At 44.3% G+C, this 17,914-nt stretch overlaps 1 protein-coding gene across 1 annotated transcript in view; it reads right to left on the reverse strand.

Annotated features, from left to right (window-relative positions):
• Positions 1-17,914, reverse strand: part of ITPR2 (inositol 1,4,5-trisphosphate receptor type 2) — a 241,951-nt gene that overhangs the window by 26,054 nt on the left and 197,983 nt on the right. Inside the window, exons 47-52 of the mRNA XM_058022044.1 lie at positions 16,484-16,676; positions 13,400-13,525; positions 9,382-9,557; positions 7,914-8,078; positions 5,658-5,853; positions 3,441-3,533 (exon numbers count right to left, since the gene is read on the reverse strand). Of these exons, the coding sequence (XP_057878027.1) occupies positions 3,441-3,533; positions 5,658-5,853; positions 7,914-8,078; positions 9,382-9,557; positions 13,400-13,525; positions 16,484-16,676 (949 nt within the window). The remainder of the gene's footprint in view (positions 1-3,440; positions 3,534-5,657; positions 5,854-7,913; positions 8,079-9,381; positions 9,558-13,399; positions 13,526-16,483; positions 16,677-17,914) is intronic.

The raw sequence follows: 17,914 nt of genomic DNA on the forward strand, positions 1-17,914 counted from the left end.
AGACTCTGATAAATTGAATTGACTGCAAGCACTCACATTGCAGACAACTAATTTGGATTTAAATTTAATTTTGGATTTGGCCTCCCAGACTGTGGTGCATGTATCCTGGCTGGGATGGGCAGGACAGCGCTGGTGTCTGCTGCTTTTGCCACCACTGCTTCTGCTCCACAGGCAAATTAAATGAGAAACAACTCCCTACTGAAGGAGCTTTGAGCAAAAGTAAAAGCAGACATCAGGACAGACTTCCCTGTTACACTATATGGTCATTACAGACACTACTCCCACAAATAATCCTGGATTTAAAAATAACTGCTTAAATGTTGAAACTGAAAGGATTGAAATAAGAAACCTTTTTTATCCTGTTATACCTAGATTTTTTTTACTAGCACAGTGATGTTATTCATACCAACTAATCTTTGCTGTTGTATCCTGCTATTATTCCCTCCTTTCAAACAATACTCTATCCTTTTTTTTTCTTTGCTTGAGAAAGAGACCATCCACAAAATAAATAAAAAGCCTTCAAAAAAGCCACAGCTTTTATTTGTTTTAGGCAACTACAATATTTTCTCTGTTCACAAGACCAGACTCAGGTGCTGGAAGCAGCAGATGATCAGATTCTGGTGAACAGAGAGGATAATCCTGGTCTGAGAATTGAAGAGGGAATTATCTACCAGCAGCCCTAACACCCAACTCTTCCTGTCCACTGAGATGCTAATTCAGAGCAAGCCAGGCTTCAGAGAAAAAGCTACATCACCTTGCACATCTTGCAACACAGAACATCAGCATCCCAGCCAGAAAAGCTGCCAGAAAAGCAAGCTCAGGTTGCAAGATCTTTGCCAGAGAACCAGACAGCCCAGAGTTGGCAGAAACCTCTAGTGCAGCAATGTAGGCTGTGGGGAGTGTACAGACATCATTTTTGCTGTTCTATTCCACTCCCAGATGTGGAGCTGCCTTCAAGCTGGGAGCCAGGCACCCCTACAGGCACATGCTCTGCCTCAGCTGTCTGTTCTCAATGCCCAACAGCATTCACAGTGCAGGCTCAGCCCCTCTAGGCACCAGCAATGCCCAGACTTGAAAGAAAGGAGTGGATCTGCAGAGTGCACTGTAGGTAAGAACCCAATATTAATGTTAATTTAGGTTCAGGGGGTGGTTATTTGCAAGCAGTTTCACCCTGGAAAGTGGCTTGTGAGGGTCTGGACAGCATTAGGCAGGCTGTCTTCTGATTAAATTTAATTCACAGGCAAAACAGGTTAAGGGCTGGCTGCCCCACAGTGTTAATCATGGGGCAGGGGGAGGGATAATAAGGAGATTTACTTCAAAAATCCTGATCTGATGGCCCACAGCTCCCTGGGCCACACGAGCACATCAGGTGAGACACACTTGTGCCCACGTGGATCCAGCAGAACTTGCTCAGAGCAGGACCAGGCCTGGCAGTGGCATGGCTCTTTGGAAATGTCCCATTTTACAAACAGGTATCTGTGCACCTTTCCTGCACAGATCTTTATGGGCTACAGAGGATGAGGAGGTATGTACTGCGGGATGTGAAGGTCCTATAAGTGATCAGGGACTTCACCAGACACAGACTGAAGTGCTATGGAAATGTCTTTGGAGGGGAGAGAGGGACACTCCAAGGCAGATGAAATGAAGTATTTTCATGCTGACAGCCCAGAGCAGAGTGAGCAGCAGGCTGCAGAGAGGGGAGCACAGCACACTGCCTCCCAGGCAGCTCCCTCACCAGTAAGAGCAATGACTGGGCAAGGCTCCACCAGTGAAACCCAAGGAAGAAGCAGAGTGCCGTCAGAAGAAAAGATCAGCAGTGATCTGATCTGAAAAGCAATGTAATTCCTGTCTCACTCGGGACTGAGATGCCACTGAGAACATTTTCTCTCTCCCACACACAGCTGTGGACTTCTCTGGTGCTGCAAAGTGAAACTCCCCAAATCTCACAGAATCATAGCACCATTAAAGCTGGAAGAGACCTCTGAGACAGAATGCAACCACTCACCCAACCATGCCATGTCCTCCACTAAACCACATCCCAAGTTCCCCATCCCCACAGCTTTTGAACACTCCCAGGGATGGTGATCTCATGCCTTTGCATTCCACCACACTCACACTTTTGCCAGAGAGGAAATCTGTCCCAAGAAAAGACAGAAAGTAGAACTATTCTTTTGACCAGGTGGCTAAGGTGAGCAAAACTGCTCTTGCTGAATGTTGGTGGGATTTAATGGAACGGGATAAATAAAATCTCTTCAAGATTAAGTAAGAGTGCACTTAGATGTTTTGTCAGCCCTCTTTCATTATGGTTTGATTTTAAAGGAGCAGTACCCAAACAATGAGAAATGTGAGATTTCTATCATTTAAAGAGCTTGGCAAAAGCCATACTGCATCTTTTTGACTGATTGATTACTCTTTGAATGCAGCAGCTTTGCCAATAGCTCTTAGACTGTTTTCTCTATCTAGCCAGACAGCTTCCCATGTTGTTTATGAGGCCTGTTTACACACCAGCTGGGGAGAAAAAGCCTGCTTTTATAGCCCTCTCCCTGAAGGCTTTGATCCTAAAAACTCAAAAATTAGTGGGAGAATAAAGCTTATGAAACAACATTATACTGGCACACAGTAAGGGACAGTTTATGTCCTCACTTTCAGCCCCCAGCAGCCACAGGCAACTGTGGCAGTAAATACTTGGAGCCTGCAGACCATCCACTGTGCACACACCTCCACTGCAAAGGCCACAACACATCAAACCAAAGACCTGCCCTGAAACACCAGCCACTCAACTAGGCTGTGCCCCATGGAAAGAGGGGGAAAGACAGACAAACATGTGGGCCTGGAGCAGGGTTCTCAGGTCTTCTGGCTACATTACACCCTTGGCCCAGATGCATATAGAAAAAATACACAGAAGCTTGCTGACAGATATGCTATGCCATGAAAATGAATTTCTGTGGCCCCAACTGGACCTACCAGTGCTCAGTGCGTGCAGGTAAGGATGCTGCAGACAAGCAGGGAGCTGCTTCTCTCTGCTAAGTCACTTGGCAAGAAGCAATTCAAGCATAATGATTCAGCAAGCTCTTTTAATAACAAAATTAATGTCAGTGCATTTGGAAATCAGGTGTGGGAAGCATTCCCATTAACAGCAAAGCTGCCAACTAAGCTCCCAGCCTTGCAGAAGTTGAGCACTTCTGACTCACAAGAGTCACTGTCACTTCTCACATCAGCAGAAGTCCCTGCAACAGCAGCACACAGATCAGAGAATCACAGAACCACAGGTCTGGGTTGGAAGAGACCTCAAAGATCATCTCATTCCAACCCTCTGCCATGGGTAGGGACATTTTCCACTATCCTAGGCTGCTCCAAGCCCCTTCCAACCTGGCCTTGAACATTTCCAGGGATCCCTCAGCTCTAAGTGATCATTGGTCTGAAGGAAGTTCTGTACTGACCTGGGTTAAGAGCTGGGATGCTCGTGGAACAGTTCTCCTTTGCACAGGCTCCCATCATTGATGTCAGGGTTGTAGTGGGAACTTCACCAATACCTGTGGAAAAAGCAGGATGTTGACAAAAAGACAGGCACTACATTGATGTTAAGTTTTAAATCATTATTTCCTAGGAGCGAAGCACCGGGTCGGAGAGTTAAGAAGGAAAAACAGAACAAATTGCACCAGCAGTTCCTCCCTCCTTGAAAGATTCTGCCTCAACAGCTCAAAGCAATCACAATGAACAAAAACACAGTTTTATATTTACTGTATATCACAGCTATTCCCATTTCATCTCCTGAAATTAATGAATCTACATCAAATGCGGCTGCTTCTGGTGAGCACAAAATATATTCAAAGCAAGAAACAACTGTCAGATATGAAAATAATGTCAGTTTTAAAAACCATTAGATAAATTATTCACAAAAGCTGACAAGAAGGACACCGAGCTGACATTCAGTTATCCTGAATGTAGAATATTTAAGGGTTTTCAAGGATTATAACACAGTTTGGTACTCATTTGTAAATATGTATGGGTTTGTGTAAAACACTAATTTAACATTCCCAAAGTGGTAAATGTGTACATCAGCTTGATTTTATCAAACCAATTTTCTCTTGTGCACCTTCAACAATTTTCTGCATTTCAAATTAGAGATACAAAAAGGTTTAAGGAGAAAAAAAATGAAGGCAAAACTATACAACAAAATAACAGCCTAAGACAGTATGTGTAATGCAGAAAACATGCACTCTGACTTACTTTTTCTGCTACTTTATAAAGAAAAAATTTAAAGCACTTGTCCTGGGAAGCATAATGTTCCATCAACATGCAGTCAGCATATTTTCTTGATGAGTTTTTGATCAGAAATGGCAATGTATGAAGCCAGCAAGAACATACCCACACCACAAAAATCTGCCAAGAACTCAACAGAAGCAACACAAACACACAGGAGCTGCTGCCCTGGATCAGACCAGAGCTGTGTGTAGCCTCTTTTATTAAAATGGTCACAACTACCTTTCAAAGTGAAACTTCACGCCCTGAGTTCTGTCCCAAAAATGAATGGCAAGTCAAATATAAGCCAATTTAGCCCCTAATGGATGATCAGTGGCAGAAAAAATAAAATAAAAATTTAAAAAATTCCATAGTATGTTAAAGAAATCTGTCAGGTTTTTTTTTTTTTTTTTTTTTTTTTAATATGGTTTTGAACCAGCTGCAGAAGTATGCCAAGCCCATGAGTCTTGAATGACCTTTGCCTTGTTTGTGAGCTTTAAATCCTGGAAAAACAACTTCAGGGAAAGACTGGCAAACACTGAGTGCACACAGCCCCAGCTGGGTTCCACCAGTTCTGTGCTTGTGTGCAGGTCTGAAGAGCTGAGCATTTGGGAGAATCATGCCTCAAGGAATTTAATCAGCAGCTATTCTCAAGCATTTCTCTGCAGCCAGTCGTTCCTCCCCTGCCCATGTCCCAGCAGGCTGCCTGGCAGCACACACAAAGCCCTCAACTGACCAGACCTGGCTCTTTCCTAGCAAAGCAAGTTTGTAACTCTCTGTTCACTGTGCTAAACTCTCTCATTCCAGAAAGCTGAAATCCCGGCCTTCTTAAAACTGGTTCCAAATCTCCCAATGACTTTACTGAAGCCGGGGTTATACACTAACGATGATGATCTTGAAAAACACACTGAATTTAAAAGATGCTCCTATCAGTAGAAATGTGAATTCTGTAATAAATTTCTGCTGGATGAAGCTTAAAAAGCAATGAAATTAATACAGCTAATGAACATGTTAAGATCACATGCCTCATACAGTACATAGAAATTGAAATACATAGTACATAGTACATAGAAATGAGTTGCTTTTAGGTGGGATGAGAACCAATACAATCCACTTGGAGCTGTTTTTAACTTAGGAAATACAGATTTTTTTTTAACGTTATCACAAGATTGTGAAGTAAACATAATAAATCAAATATGTTAGATTTTAACATTTCAACAAATAAGCCCAGACTAAAAGAACCCTATACACATTAAATTTTACACAGAGATTTAATTAGTTCTAAGGTATATGGAATCAGTTCTGCTCTCATGCAGGCACAAATAAAGAAATTTGATGTCCTTAGATGAAAAGTTAGGTTAGGCAGACAGAAAAAGGGATACATCGGAAGCAAATTTTAATATAAAAAACAATACCTGCAGCAGGGGTCCTGATTTTCAACCTGTCAACCTCCATGATAAAGTCATCCTTCAGGAAGAGGAAGCCAATGATGGAGAAGAGATAAACCAGGATGAGAGCAAGCACTGCAGTGAGGATAATTGAACGGCCATTCCTGGTAACACTTTTTATCACATTTAGCAATGTCTCCTCCCTGTACACCAGATCAAACAGCTGGGGAAGGCAGAGAGTAGAAGAAAAATGAATACAAATGAGGCAATACATAGGTGCTGCATAGGAAAACAATCTGAACTATTGAAACATGCATCGAGCCATGTTCTACATTCTCAGCTTCATAAACTCACATTGATCTCAGCGAAATTGGTCATGCTTATGGAGGAGGAAATCCAGCACAGAACTTTATATTTTAAAATTAATTATAGCAAAATCCACAAAATATATTTGAGCCTGATTCAGAGATGTACAACACTTACCATCAAGATCTGTTGTTTCCCCATGTTTAAAACCAGGCTAGATTAAAATTTAAACAGGGCCTTCATACTATGGATATATATCCACAAAATAATTTTTCATGTTATCTCTCATCTGACAAACATGCACGGGCTGCAACTCAAAAATACACTCATGGAAGTGTTTACATATTTGTAAACTTTCTTAGAGCTCATGGCACCATGTAAATGTCACATGTTGAAGGACTGGAACCACCTCTTCTTTGGACAAAATTAAATTCACGTCACTGTTTGGATAAGACTAGAAACTTCTGTTCTTCTCTACCCTGCACTATATGGTTTCCTGGTATTTAAATGTAAAGAAATCTATATATTAAGATAATATAGCTTTAAATGTCAAAAGCCTAAACCAGCAATTAAATGTGACAGGAGCTTTACAAGAACCTTTAACTTTTTTCCTCCTACAATTTTCTTGATGTTCTATAGTGCTTTGGACCTTATCTATAATGTATGCATTTCTACTTCAAAACACTCAGATTACAGATATAAAGAGACACACTATGATTTATCAAAATGCTCCACAGAAGAAGGTATTAGCCACAATTTATAAGATCTGAAATCGACAGCCTTGTGAAAGGATTAATAATAAAGAAAGAGGGGAGACAGTTATGAACAAATATTAGAGTTTAGACTACATCCACTACTAAGTGAACACCTGGAAGCAACCTGAGTATGTGACTAAACTCCATGAATCATGGACATTGGTCAATAGCACTGAAAAAAAGTAAGTACATGTACAGTACAGTAAAATGTTTCTTAAGCTGCTTGACACTTTGCAAAGTATTTTAAGACAGAGATCACCTGACTCATTGAAAGAATAGCAAAAAAAAATTGTGCATTTTTTAAGCCGGAGAGTTACATCCATTTCAAGAGGGTTCTGCACCTACAGCCACAATCTCGGCTCCTTAGAAATATTCCCAAACTTTGAAGCAGACTTTAGTGTCAAAATCTGGAAAGTCTGACATCAACAGGAACTCTACCTGAGTTAGCACTGAACTCCTGAAAATTTTAGTGTGCTTAACATATCTTTGAAATGCTGAGTTCACCACTATTCAGGAAGCTGAGAAAAAATACAACAGGAAAGGTAATGACCACAATTTAGTTAGTGTCCCTACAAGTTTCACATGTTCCACTATAGAGCAAAAGGATTAGCAAACAAGAGCACTGAAACACCTTTTACTGCTGCTCAGCATGAAGGGAGCAGTTAGTGGAGTTTAGCATAATTTTGTGTGATTCATTTTCACTGCACCTGTACCACATTATTAAAAGGCATTCCATCTGGAAAATGGCAACAAAAGAAAATGAAGTGAGAAACATTTCAAGTGATGAATCTTCCTGCTACACCAAAGGCATTCCATCCCCATTTCTAAGTAATTTGTTAAAAATGTATTGGGGATGAGGAATGGGATCCTTTGGTACAGGTATGATGCACACACCCCTGGACAAGTGCCCCCAAAATGTTAGGACTGACAGAAGGCACAGGAACGTTGGACACAGAATATAGAGAAAGTTGAGAAAAAGGAGTGGGCTGGGTGATGACTGTCTGAGAAGAAAGGAACAAACTTTCAGCTCTAAAACAGATAAAATAAGTCCTAACAGAAACAGGTTCTAATAAAAACAGCAGCTCCTAAGGGGCAGCAACACAACGGCATGCTAAAAATACACATGATTTGGCTTGATTGTCAGGAAGAAATTGAAGACAGCTGCAGGGTAACGGTATTTTCTATTTTTGCAGTTTTCCCCTCCACAGCAGCACGTACTTACCAGGAAGCTGTAGAAGAACTCGTGCACACAGAGGCCCAGCATGCAGACCAGGACATAAGCCACGTGGTAGAGAAAAGCCATGTCCATGATGACCGCTCTGTAGCCGCGGGTGAAGGTCCCACGGTTCCCCACAAAGCTCACCAGGAACACGATTTTGTTACAGAGCTGTGGGGGGGAACAAAGGCTAGGTTTATGCCTCAGAAAAATCCTGGTATTTATTGTTTGGGCTGCTGTCTAGATAGGTTGGTTTGACTAAATGCACAACCTTTAGATAACTGGAGTGAGGCGAGGGAAATCCAGCTCTGACAGCACGCTGGGAATGAGCCCGTGAGGGTGAGTGGAAGTACATCACCTCTCCAACTCTGCACTGTGCCTCATCACATTGTGATTTATTCCTATAACATTAGTGAATAGGTGGGCAGGGTTAATGTCACAAGGCATTAAAATCCAGCTGGGGAACTCCCAGCAATTCTGAGTTTGGACCCGAGACTCTGTAAGAGCAGCTAGGTATGCTACTATAAGAGAACAATAGTAACACAACAGAAAGCGTGTGTGTGGGGGGTGTGTGTGTGAGATCTATTTCCTTCAGATCATGTTCTTCAATTTAAAATATCTAAAAAAACCCCTCAGAACTGAGGACATTTTGGAAGTATAACATTTAAACAACAGCATCAGATTCTCCATGGCTCCTGAGCTTTGCCTGCACACAAGCAGCAGTGAACAGGAAAGGGTCTCACCTCATCTCTCTGGCAGTCCAGGACAAGGAATGAGGACTCAACATGACTCCTTTGCTCCCCAGTTTGACACGAGCAAGTGCTGCTTACTTGCCTTTACCTGTGACTATATGTCTGGGTATTTTTCAGTATGTGAAATTCTCACATACAGAACTGGTGGCAAACAGCCCAATACTTCGTGCTGGGGTGAAATAGAGCTGTAGCAGTCAGGCAGAAATTTAAATAGATGACTTGTGAGCACGACTGTGTATCTTACCAAGCTCAGTAAGCATGCAGACTTATTCATGGCTAAGTTGAGATCTGGCAAAGGGCTGAGAGAATTTTTAACTTTGAAAACTCTTTTCTTCCTGAAAATATATTTAAGGTCTCAGAAACATTTCACAAATTTGTGTCAGTAGTGGTGAGAGTATTGGTAGAGAAAATTATTCTTTTAACGTGAGAAACTGTAGATTTTATTGCCCTTATGCAGCAATATTTCTTTAAATTTCATGTTGTTTTCGTTTTTAAAATATTTGCATATGCACAAAACTAAACCAACTTTTTTCTTAGTTTCCCACTTCGCCGACACTGCTGTTTCAGGATGACTGGAAATTATTTATTTTTTTTGCTTAAGCAATAAACCAGAAAAAAAAGTTTTTGCACAGCTCTAATCAAATGAGTTTTTTTATATAAGAGACCCTTAATATCTTTCCTTCTGCTGAAAGGGAAATTCTGGTTGCTTTTGAAGTACTTACATTAGCAGCACCAAGGAGTATCAAGGTAGGACCGAGCCCTATAGTATATATAGACCTGAGAATAACAGACACCAAAAAGGGTCGAATGCCAACAGGCTTGGAGATGAAAAACAGCATTGCTGTGCAAAACGCCACTGCTATCCAGAGGAGCACGGAAAACAACGGTGAGAGCGTGCCTGTGCAGAGGAGAAAGGGAGATTTGAGAAAGGCATCTTTGGAGACTCCATTTTTCACCAAGAAACGGATCCAAAAGATCAATTCCTTTGCCAGCAGAGCTAACAAAAGCGTGATTCATGCATCACAACTGCTGACCACGGCTTGTCCTAATTGCAGCAGGAGCTATTATTCTCAGAGTATTGTTGCTTTTCGCACAGGTAATAATACGAACAGCTAATGAAATTTCCATTAAAATCCAGGGAGTGCTCAGAGATGGAACAGTTTACCCTTCTCCTGGAGCAAGCCACTAATCAGCTCCCTCCTTCAGGGATCATTAGGGCCCCTCCGCTCTGATTCCATGATTGCTCAGCTACAGAAATAGCCGGTCCTGGGGGCAGCACGGCAAGTGGCAGCGCGCTGCAGTGCCACGTTTCCAGCCGCGGCTCCCGAAAAAGCGGCGACCTCCCGAAGGGCCGCGGCTGTTCCGCGGGAGCCTCCGCCTCTGCAGGGCAGCGGAGCGCTGGGCACAGCGGGATCGGCCCGGGCAGGGAGCGGGGAGCTGGGCACGGCGGGATCGGCCCGGGCAGGGAGCAGGGAGCTGGGCACAGCGGGATCGGCCCGGGCTGGGAGCGGGGAGCTGGGCACGGCGGGATCGGCCCGGGCAGGGAGCGGGGAGCTGGGCACGGCGGGATCGGCCCGGGCAGGGAGCGGGGAGCTGGGCACAGCGGGATCGGCCCGGGCTGGGAGCGGGGAGCTGGGCACAGCGGGATCGGCCCGGGCAGGGAGCGGGGAGCTGGGCACAGCGGGATCAGCCCGGGCACCGCTGGGCACAGCGGATCGGCCCGGGCAGGGAGCGGGGAGCTGGGCACGGCGGGATCGGCCCGAGCAGCGCTGGGCACAGCGGGATCGGCCCGGGCTGGGAGCGGGGAGCTGGGCACAGCGGGATCAGCCCGGGCTGGGAGCGGGGAGCTGGGCACAGCGGGATCGGCCCGGGCTGGGAGCGGGGAGCTGGGCACCGAGGGATGGGTGCGGACAGCGCTGGGCACAGCGGGATCGGCCCGGGCAGCGCTGGGCACAGCGGGATCGGCCCGGGCTGTGAGCGGGGAGCTGGGCACGGCGGGAACGGCCCTGGCAGCGCTGGGAACAGGGGGATCGGCCCGGGCAGGGAGCGGGGAGCCGGGCACAGCGGGATCGGCCCGGGCAGCGCTGGGCACATCGGGATGGGCCCGAGCAGCGCTGGACACAGCGGGATCAGCCCGGGCAGGGAGCCGAGCGCTGGGCACAGCGGGATCAGCCCGGGCACAGCGGGATAGGCCCGGGCAGCGCTGGGCACATCGGGATGAGCCCGAGCAGGGCCCTCAGCGCTCAGGCCGCGCTCGGCTCCGGGCACGCAGCGGGGCCCGGCTCCCGCCGCCCGCACTGCCCATCCCTGCTGCTCTGCAAGATGCTGGCTCCAGGCGCTCCCCGAGCCTTGAGCGATGCCCCTGTTTTCCCTCTCCCCTCTGCTTAAAGCTCTGGAAACACACCATGCTGCTGGGATATAAAAAGCACATTCAGATCTCAGGGCACTGTCACACTTGTACACTGACTTCTATTGTTATGGGATGAACTGAGAGGTCAGTGACGGGGGAGAAGGGAATAGAAAATTTAGCTAGACTCACAATAGGAATCTCTTTGGCAACAGATACACAGCTGAGCAGCATCGCTGGGATTAGAAAACAATGAGACCAGGCCCTAGCCTCAACATTCAGATGGCATCCGAACTTTTCCAAAGTTCAGGAGTGTTTCTATCCGTGGTGGGAGGTTCAAGGTCAGCTCTATCAGAGAACTTCTTTGCCAACAAGATTTGGAAACTTTTAATGGATCCTAAAAAAAATTACTTTCAAGCCCATCTGAAAGACAAGGCCAAAGTTCTCTGTGGTTCTTTCACAAACCATTTTCCTTTTTCCCTACTGCAGGTCCAGCAATTTCAGGTTGCAGGACCCACACCAGCACCATGTGCAGACAGGCACCCACTCCTTGCAGAGGCAAGGAGTCTTCACAGAATCATGGCTTGGGTTGGAAGGGACCTCAGAGATCAACAATTTCCATTCTCCCTGCCATGGACAAGAACACCTTGCACTATCCCAGGTTGCTCCAAGCCCCATTCAACCTGGTCTTGGACACTGCCAGGGGTGGGGCAGCCACAGCTTCTCTGGGCACCCTGTGCCAGGGCCTCAGCACCCTCACAGGGAAGAGTTTTTTTCTAATATCTAAACTAAACCTGCTCTCTGTCAGCTTGAAGCCATTCCCCCTTGTCCTGTCACCACATGCTCTTGTCTCCTTTCTTTCTTTTAGGCTCCCTTCAGGAACGGCCTTCAGCAGGAGCAGACTTGCCTAAATCCTATTACATAAGAACTGCAAGTGCCTACTAAAAGGCAGCATTTTGGGATGATTAGATCAGCCCAGGCACCTCAGACAGGTGAACAGAGGTGGATTTACACGGGGTGAAGGGGAAAAATGGGAGACAAACTCCAGCTGTTGGATGAGGCTTTGGTGGAGAGGGAGGCTGGAAGTAAGGAACTGCCTCATGACCTGCTAATCTGGTTTGGCCACACCTATTCCTTATTGCTCAGGAGTCACTTTGGCTTTACAAGCACCAGGAGCTGGAATCCTGAAATGAGCTGTCACTGGATTACTGGGGCCACTTAAACTAATGCCATATAAATCTGCAGTTCAGAATAAGTATTAATACCTACTGATTGCAGACTAGAGGATTTCCACGAGTATAGATTAGCTAAAATTTAGTAGCTTAAAAGGTTTATTTTTAACCCTTTACTTCTCCTCCCATCCTCCGCGGGCTCTAACATGCTCTGAGTGACTCCCCAGTTTACAATGCACAAGATGCTTCCCTTCTCCAGGGCACAGCCCTGCAAACTCTGCCTCACTCCCTGAGGCTGTGGAGCTGCCTGAGCTGTGACCTGCAGAGACCACCCCGTGGGCTGCCAGGGCAGCATGGTCCCCGTGCCAATATATTTTAATCTGCCGCCTTTCTGTTCCACCAGGCAGCAGGAATGTTTGCTGGTGCCAGCTGTGGTGTTTGTGAAAAGCACATGTATCTACTAGAAGCTGGACTGCTTCCACCAGCCCAGTTCACATGCCATCAGACAGAGGTGACTTTCAGTCACATTACTGACTGGCCACGAATCAAAGGCCCAGAGGTGAATGGCTCTGCTCCCATTACCAGTATTCTAAACTATTTAGTGTCCTTTATCCCAATTAAGCTTGTTTGGGCTTCAAAGAGGCCTCCTGCTAGTCTGCTGCATTTATAGCAAATAAAAAACTTCATTAAATATTTCCTGTGGCATGGGATGATGCAGAGACAGAATCATAAGCTTTAATAGTATTTTTACATAATGCATTTCTCCTCTGCAAAAGTTATGCCCTTTTATCCCAATAAACAATACAGTCAAAAGCCAACAAGCTAGTTTTCAAATAATTCTCTTCCATATGTTTTCAAGACTGCAAGTCATTCAATTTGGTCAGCCTTAAGGAATCTATCTTTCTGCTGCCAGGAATCCTCCTTCAGTTCAGAAGCTGCAGCTAAATGTGTGCAGTAGGACACTGCAATATGGCAATATAAAAAAATTAGCTGAGATCATCTAGATAATCTCCAGCTTATGCTCTGTCCATTCTGCTCTGCATTGTGTGGGCCACGTGACACACAGATCAACCACCACATTTCAGACAACATCTGGCACCTACTTAGGAGACACTAAATGGCTTCCAGATATCACTGCACCTGAAAATGCAGCTTTATTTGTTACCTTAGAAATGAAAGCAGCTAAAATTAAAACAAAAAATAAGACCAAACTCTACTTGCCTTCATCTCCATCATCTCCAAAAGGGTAGAAGAGAGCAACTGCTAAATTGATGAATACAGCAAGGTTGAAGGAAATGCTTCCCCAGAGAGAGATGTGTCTGGAGAACCAAAACAGGGCTGGATTATCTAGAAAGGGAGAAAAGCAGCAGTCAATAAGCTGAAAGCAAGCAGAAACTCAATCACCAATGGCCCCAATGGAATTAAATACAGATTAATGTAGAAAATATGCAGATCTTAAAAATAAACTAAAATAGACAAATATTAAACATAAATTTGCCATAAAACAAAGTTTCAAGCAGAGCCTTTAATCCACAGATCACAATACAGTTTATATATACTGGAGTTTTGCCTCTGGTAAGATTTTAGGCCTGGATATTTAGCAAGGGAGTCTTTTCAGCTGCATCTGAATCTGCAGCTTCTGTGCATGGGGACATAAAACCAAGCAAACAAATAGATTTTAGCACTCTGAATGCCAGTCAACCAGAACACCCAGAATGTACCATCCAGATGACCTACTTGGAACAAGTGCACCAATGACATAGGCAAAGAACCATGGAATAGGCATGGTTTCAGAACTGCAGCATTTTCCCCACCTCTGTCAAACTAAAAACAGTTTGATCTGCTTGGGAAGCAGGCAAAATTTGGTCTGCCTGCGTTTTGTTTCTAGAAAAGCTGACTATTTCCTGTGTGATGCTCAGAAGCCCATGGTCACCTGCTGACAAACAGCTCTGTACTCCTGCTTCAAAGGACTCAAACAAGCCATGATCTTTGTATGTGAAGTGTCGTACAAACACACAGAAATAGTTATTATATCCCAAAGATCCTACAGCCTCATTAGAAAAGACTAAAAAGGGGCAAAACAGGGTTGAATTTTTGTCCAGAGCCACATACATGGCTCAGCAAGAAGGTCAGCAACAAGATCAGAGTGTGCTAAAACTCAGGCAAGCACTTCATATATATTAATGCACTAAAATACGTTTAAATGAACATTTGAAACAAGATCCTATGTGCAATAGTGTAGAAACATCTCTGGTCAGAGAGGTTTCACACATGATACATCCCTATTAACTAGATTTTAAGGTACTGAAAACTTCCTGCAAGTATGCAGAGCACCCAGTGAAGTTTTTATAAACAGCAGATTCCTTCAACTGCATGTGACTTCCTCAGGCTTTAGACCAAATAGTCTTTAATAGCAATTAGGTGAATATTCAGATTTCACTGTGATAACCTTGTGCTGGTGACTGCTGAGATTTAAGCATTTGGAGCCACTGCAAAAATGGCTCCTGTCAATTTAAGCAGCACAGACTTCATGCTAACAGACACTTGGCTAAAGAATGAACCCAGCTTCAACCTGAATTATCTTTTCAAACAATAAAAAAACCCTAACATGGAGACTTGCGGGCAATTCCACTGATGAAGGGAATTAAGACATTTATGCTCTGAATAAAAATAAACCCATTTTATTTGTTCATAGCATTAGGCAGGTCTGGTCTATCTAACTGTTGGGTTGGCTCTTTTATTTGTGTTTCTAATGCAAAACCCCCAGATACGATTTTTTTACTGAAGTAATTTTTCTACAATACAATGACTTTTATTGCCAAATATTCTGCAGATTCTGAAATCATGTATTTTTCAACTTCTATTCTGGTCAGTTTGTCACTAGTTTGTCACAAGACTTTGCCGCTGCTGAAAATTAAAGCCTGAGAATTGACATATAAGAAATTCCAATAACATCCATGTTTCCATCACATTCAGGATGCTCCCACACTGCTCTGACTATCCTGCTGCTCTAGACTCTATTCCTTCCTCCTTTCCTGATCAGCTGCTGTGAGCAGTTAATGTGTGACACTCCAAGAACATCTGCATTTTAGCAGCGAATGAAGGGATCACTTTTAGCCATTTTTACATATATTCAGCCTGGAAAAGAGAAGGTTTTGGGGTGACCTCATTGCAGCATTCCAGTGCCTGAAGGGAGCCTAAAGAGTCTCTCTTTAGGAGGGCCTGGAGTGACAGGACAAGGGGTAATGGCTTCAAACTAAGGGTAGGTTTAGATTGAATATTAGGAAGAAATTGTTCCCTGTGAGGGTGCTGAGGCCCTGGCACAGGGTGCCCAGAGCAGCTGTGGGTGCCCCATCCCTGGCAGTGTCCAAGGCCAGGCTGGATGGGGCTTGGAGCAAGCTGGGATAGTGGAAGATGTCCCTGCCCATGGTAGGGGGGGGGTGGAACTGTGTGATCTTTAGGGTCCCTCCCAACCCACACCATTCTGTGATTCTATGATATATAAAATACAACTTTCTTCTCCAAAAGCCAAGGGCAGAGTTGACATGGCTGAGCTGGCAGGAGCCTCCTCATGCAGGCACATTGGCAATAGCCCCATCCCTGCCAAGGGCCAGCAGCTGCAGCGCCCACCAGGGAGCTAAAGACATTCAGGGTACCTGCTGGGGCTTCCCTGCCCCTCCTCTTGGTGGCCCTACTTTGACCTGTCCCCCATGATCTTGACCAAGCGGCTCAAGGCCACACCGGTGCCTCCCCAGTACCATGGGCCACGCACCAGTATGGGCAAACTGGGACACCCTGCAGCCCAGTCATGCCAGGTGGTGCGGACTGGCAGAGGGGCACTGACTCCATGGGAGCTGGGCAGATTTAAAGCAGCTGAGGTTCTGGTGAGAGATGTTTTTAAGTTACTGACATTTACGAGTCTTTTAATGGCCTTTCAGGAATCTGCAAACCTCAAATATGCAGCTACACATGTTTTTGTTAAATATTAGGGGCCTTGGTTTAATTAGGTGCAACACTATCAAGACTAGTAGAACTACACCCAGTTCTTCCATCCCTCAGTTTAACTTTTGGAGTCCAAAACATCATCTTGAACACATTAATAACTGCTCCATATTACACTTTTTTTTATGGTGGCATGCAAGTGTCTCAGCAGACCTGCACTCTCAAGCCCAGAACAGTTTTGCCTGTTGTAGTGTCAGAGTGAACAGAGAACAGTGTATCATTAAAATGCAAGTATTTGAAGGTTTAAAAGCAAGGTTTTAGCATAATGAAGCTATTTTTTTCAAATTACTTCAAAGCACTTACTTCTAATTTTCTTTTGCCATTTCATCTCGTTGTACAGATCCTCAGTCTGCTGGAAAAAGTCATTGACTTTGCTCCCTTGTTCATCTCTCTCTGTTGTATTGAACACCCGACTTTTGGATTCCCGAGTGAGGAACTCACAAATATTGGGGACAGGAAAGACAATCTTTTCCATTGTTCTATCGTGGCGAACAATCTATAAATAAAATGCACATTTTTGCCACAGTCAATGACTATCCAATCATTTTGTCATGTCTTTTCTTGTTCACAGCTCCCCTTTTATTTACAAATGAATGCATTAATTATTTGAACATTACAATAAAGTTGGACCAATCAGCCCCAAAACAGAGTAAAGCTGCTTTTATTTTCAAAAGCCTGCCTGAATAAGGTGGCAAATATGTCTCAAGAAAAACCTAGGTTCAGGCTTTGCCAAATATAAAAAATGTTGTAATTCAGAATGCTTCAATTTGTCAGCAAATTGAAACAAATGTGACCCAGTAAAAAGTAAAGAAGTTCAGAGGCTTTCTGCTCTGATTACAAAATGCTTTTCTCATATTGAATCTATTTCTATGATGGGATAAATTGTAAAGGTGAACATGCAAAAATACCACTCAGGCAGCACCCATATCTTGTCAGTCTTTATCTTTTTACCTGACAAAACCCAAGGTTTTGAATTGTTTGCATTTCAGCACCTACCAAGCTACTGGTGAGCGAGCTAGATTTTATTTCATCTCACCACACTACCATCAAAATTGCTTCACCATTCTGATCGCTGACTCTGCATTACTAAAAATACAGAAATGGGTAGAAAACCCTTTTAGACTCCTACAGCCATGCCTCTGTGCAGTCACTGGTGAAAATAACAAAACACCACTATTTGAATTTCAAAACAAACAAGTGAGATACATTAATGTAGGGGAGATAATATCTGAAACACCAAACAGGTCTAGGACTGCTTTCCAAGACAAGCAGTTATCTATTTTGTATAGCAGCAATGCTGGGTTGAGTTTCACTTTTCTAGAAGAAGCTATTGGCCACATAAAAGTTGACCATAGTGCTTGTTTAATGCCTAAATTTACAAGCTACCCAGATAAACTGGCTGATAATTGCTAAGAGAGATCTCAGCAGCAGCCAAAGTATTAAAATACATTAAGAGAAGCACTGAGCTGCCCTCTGGACAACCAAGGCTGTGGATCTTCCACCCATCCTGTGGTGGGATACCTCTGTGGACCTCTATCTAAGTCCAACCCATGGCAGGTGTAAAGTTTAAAATAGAGAACAGAACTGCTGAAGCAGGCCAAGCCTTGGTATTTTAAACAAAAGCCATATTGAATGTCTACACCACTTCAAAACCTCTTTGTACTCCACCCAGAGTTTTAATCTGACCAGCCAGAATCAGTGGCTTTGAAACTCATGATTATTTACTTGAGTGAT

Source organism: Melospiza georgiana, chromosome 4 (assembly GCF_028018845.1).
Source record: "Melospiza georgiana isolate bMelGeo1 chromosome 4, bMelGeo1.pri, whole genome shotgun sequence".
In the NCBI taxonomy this organism is placed as follows: Eukaryota; Metazoa; Chordata; class Aves; order Passeriformes; family Passerellidae; genus Melospiza; species Melospiza georgiana.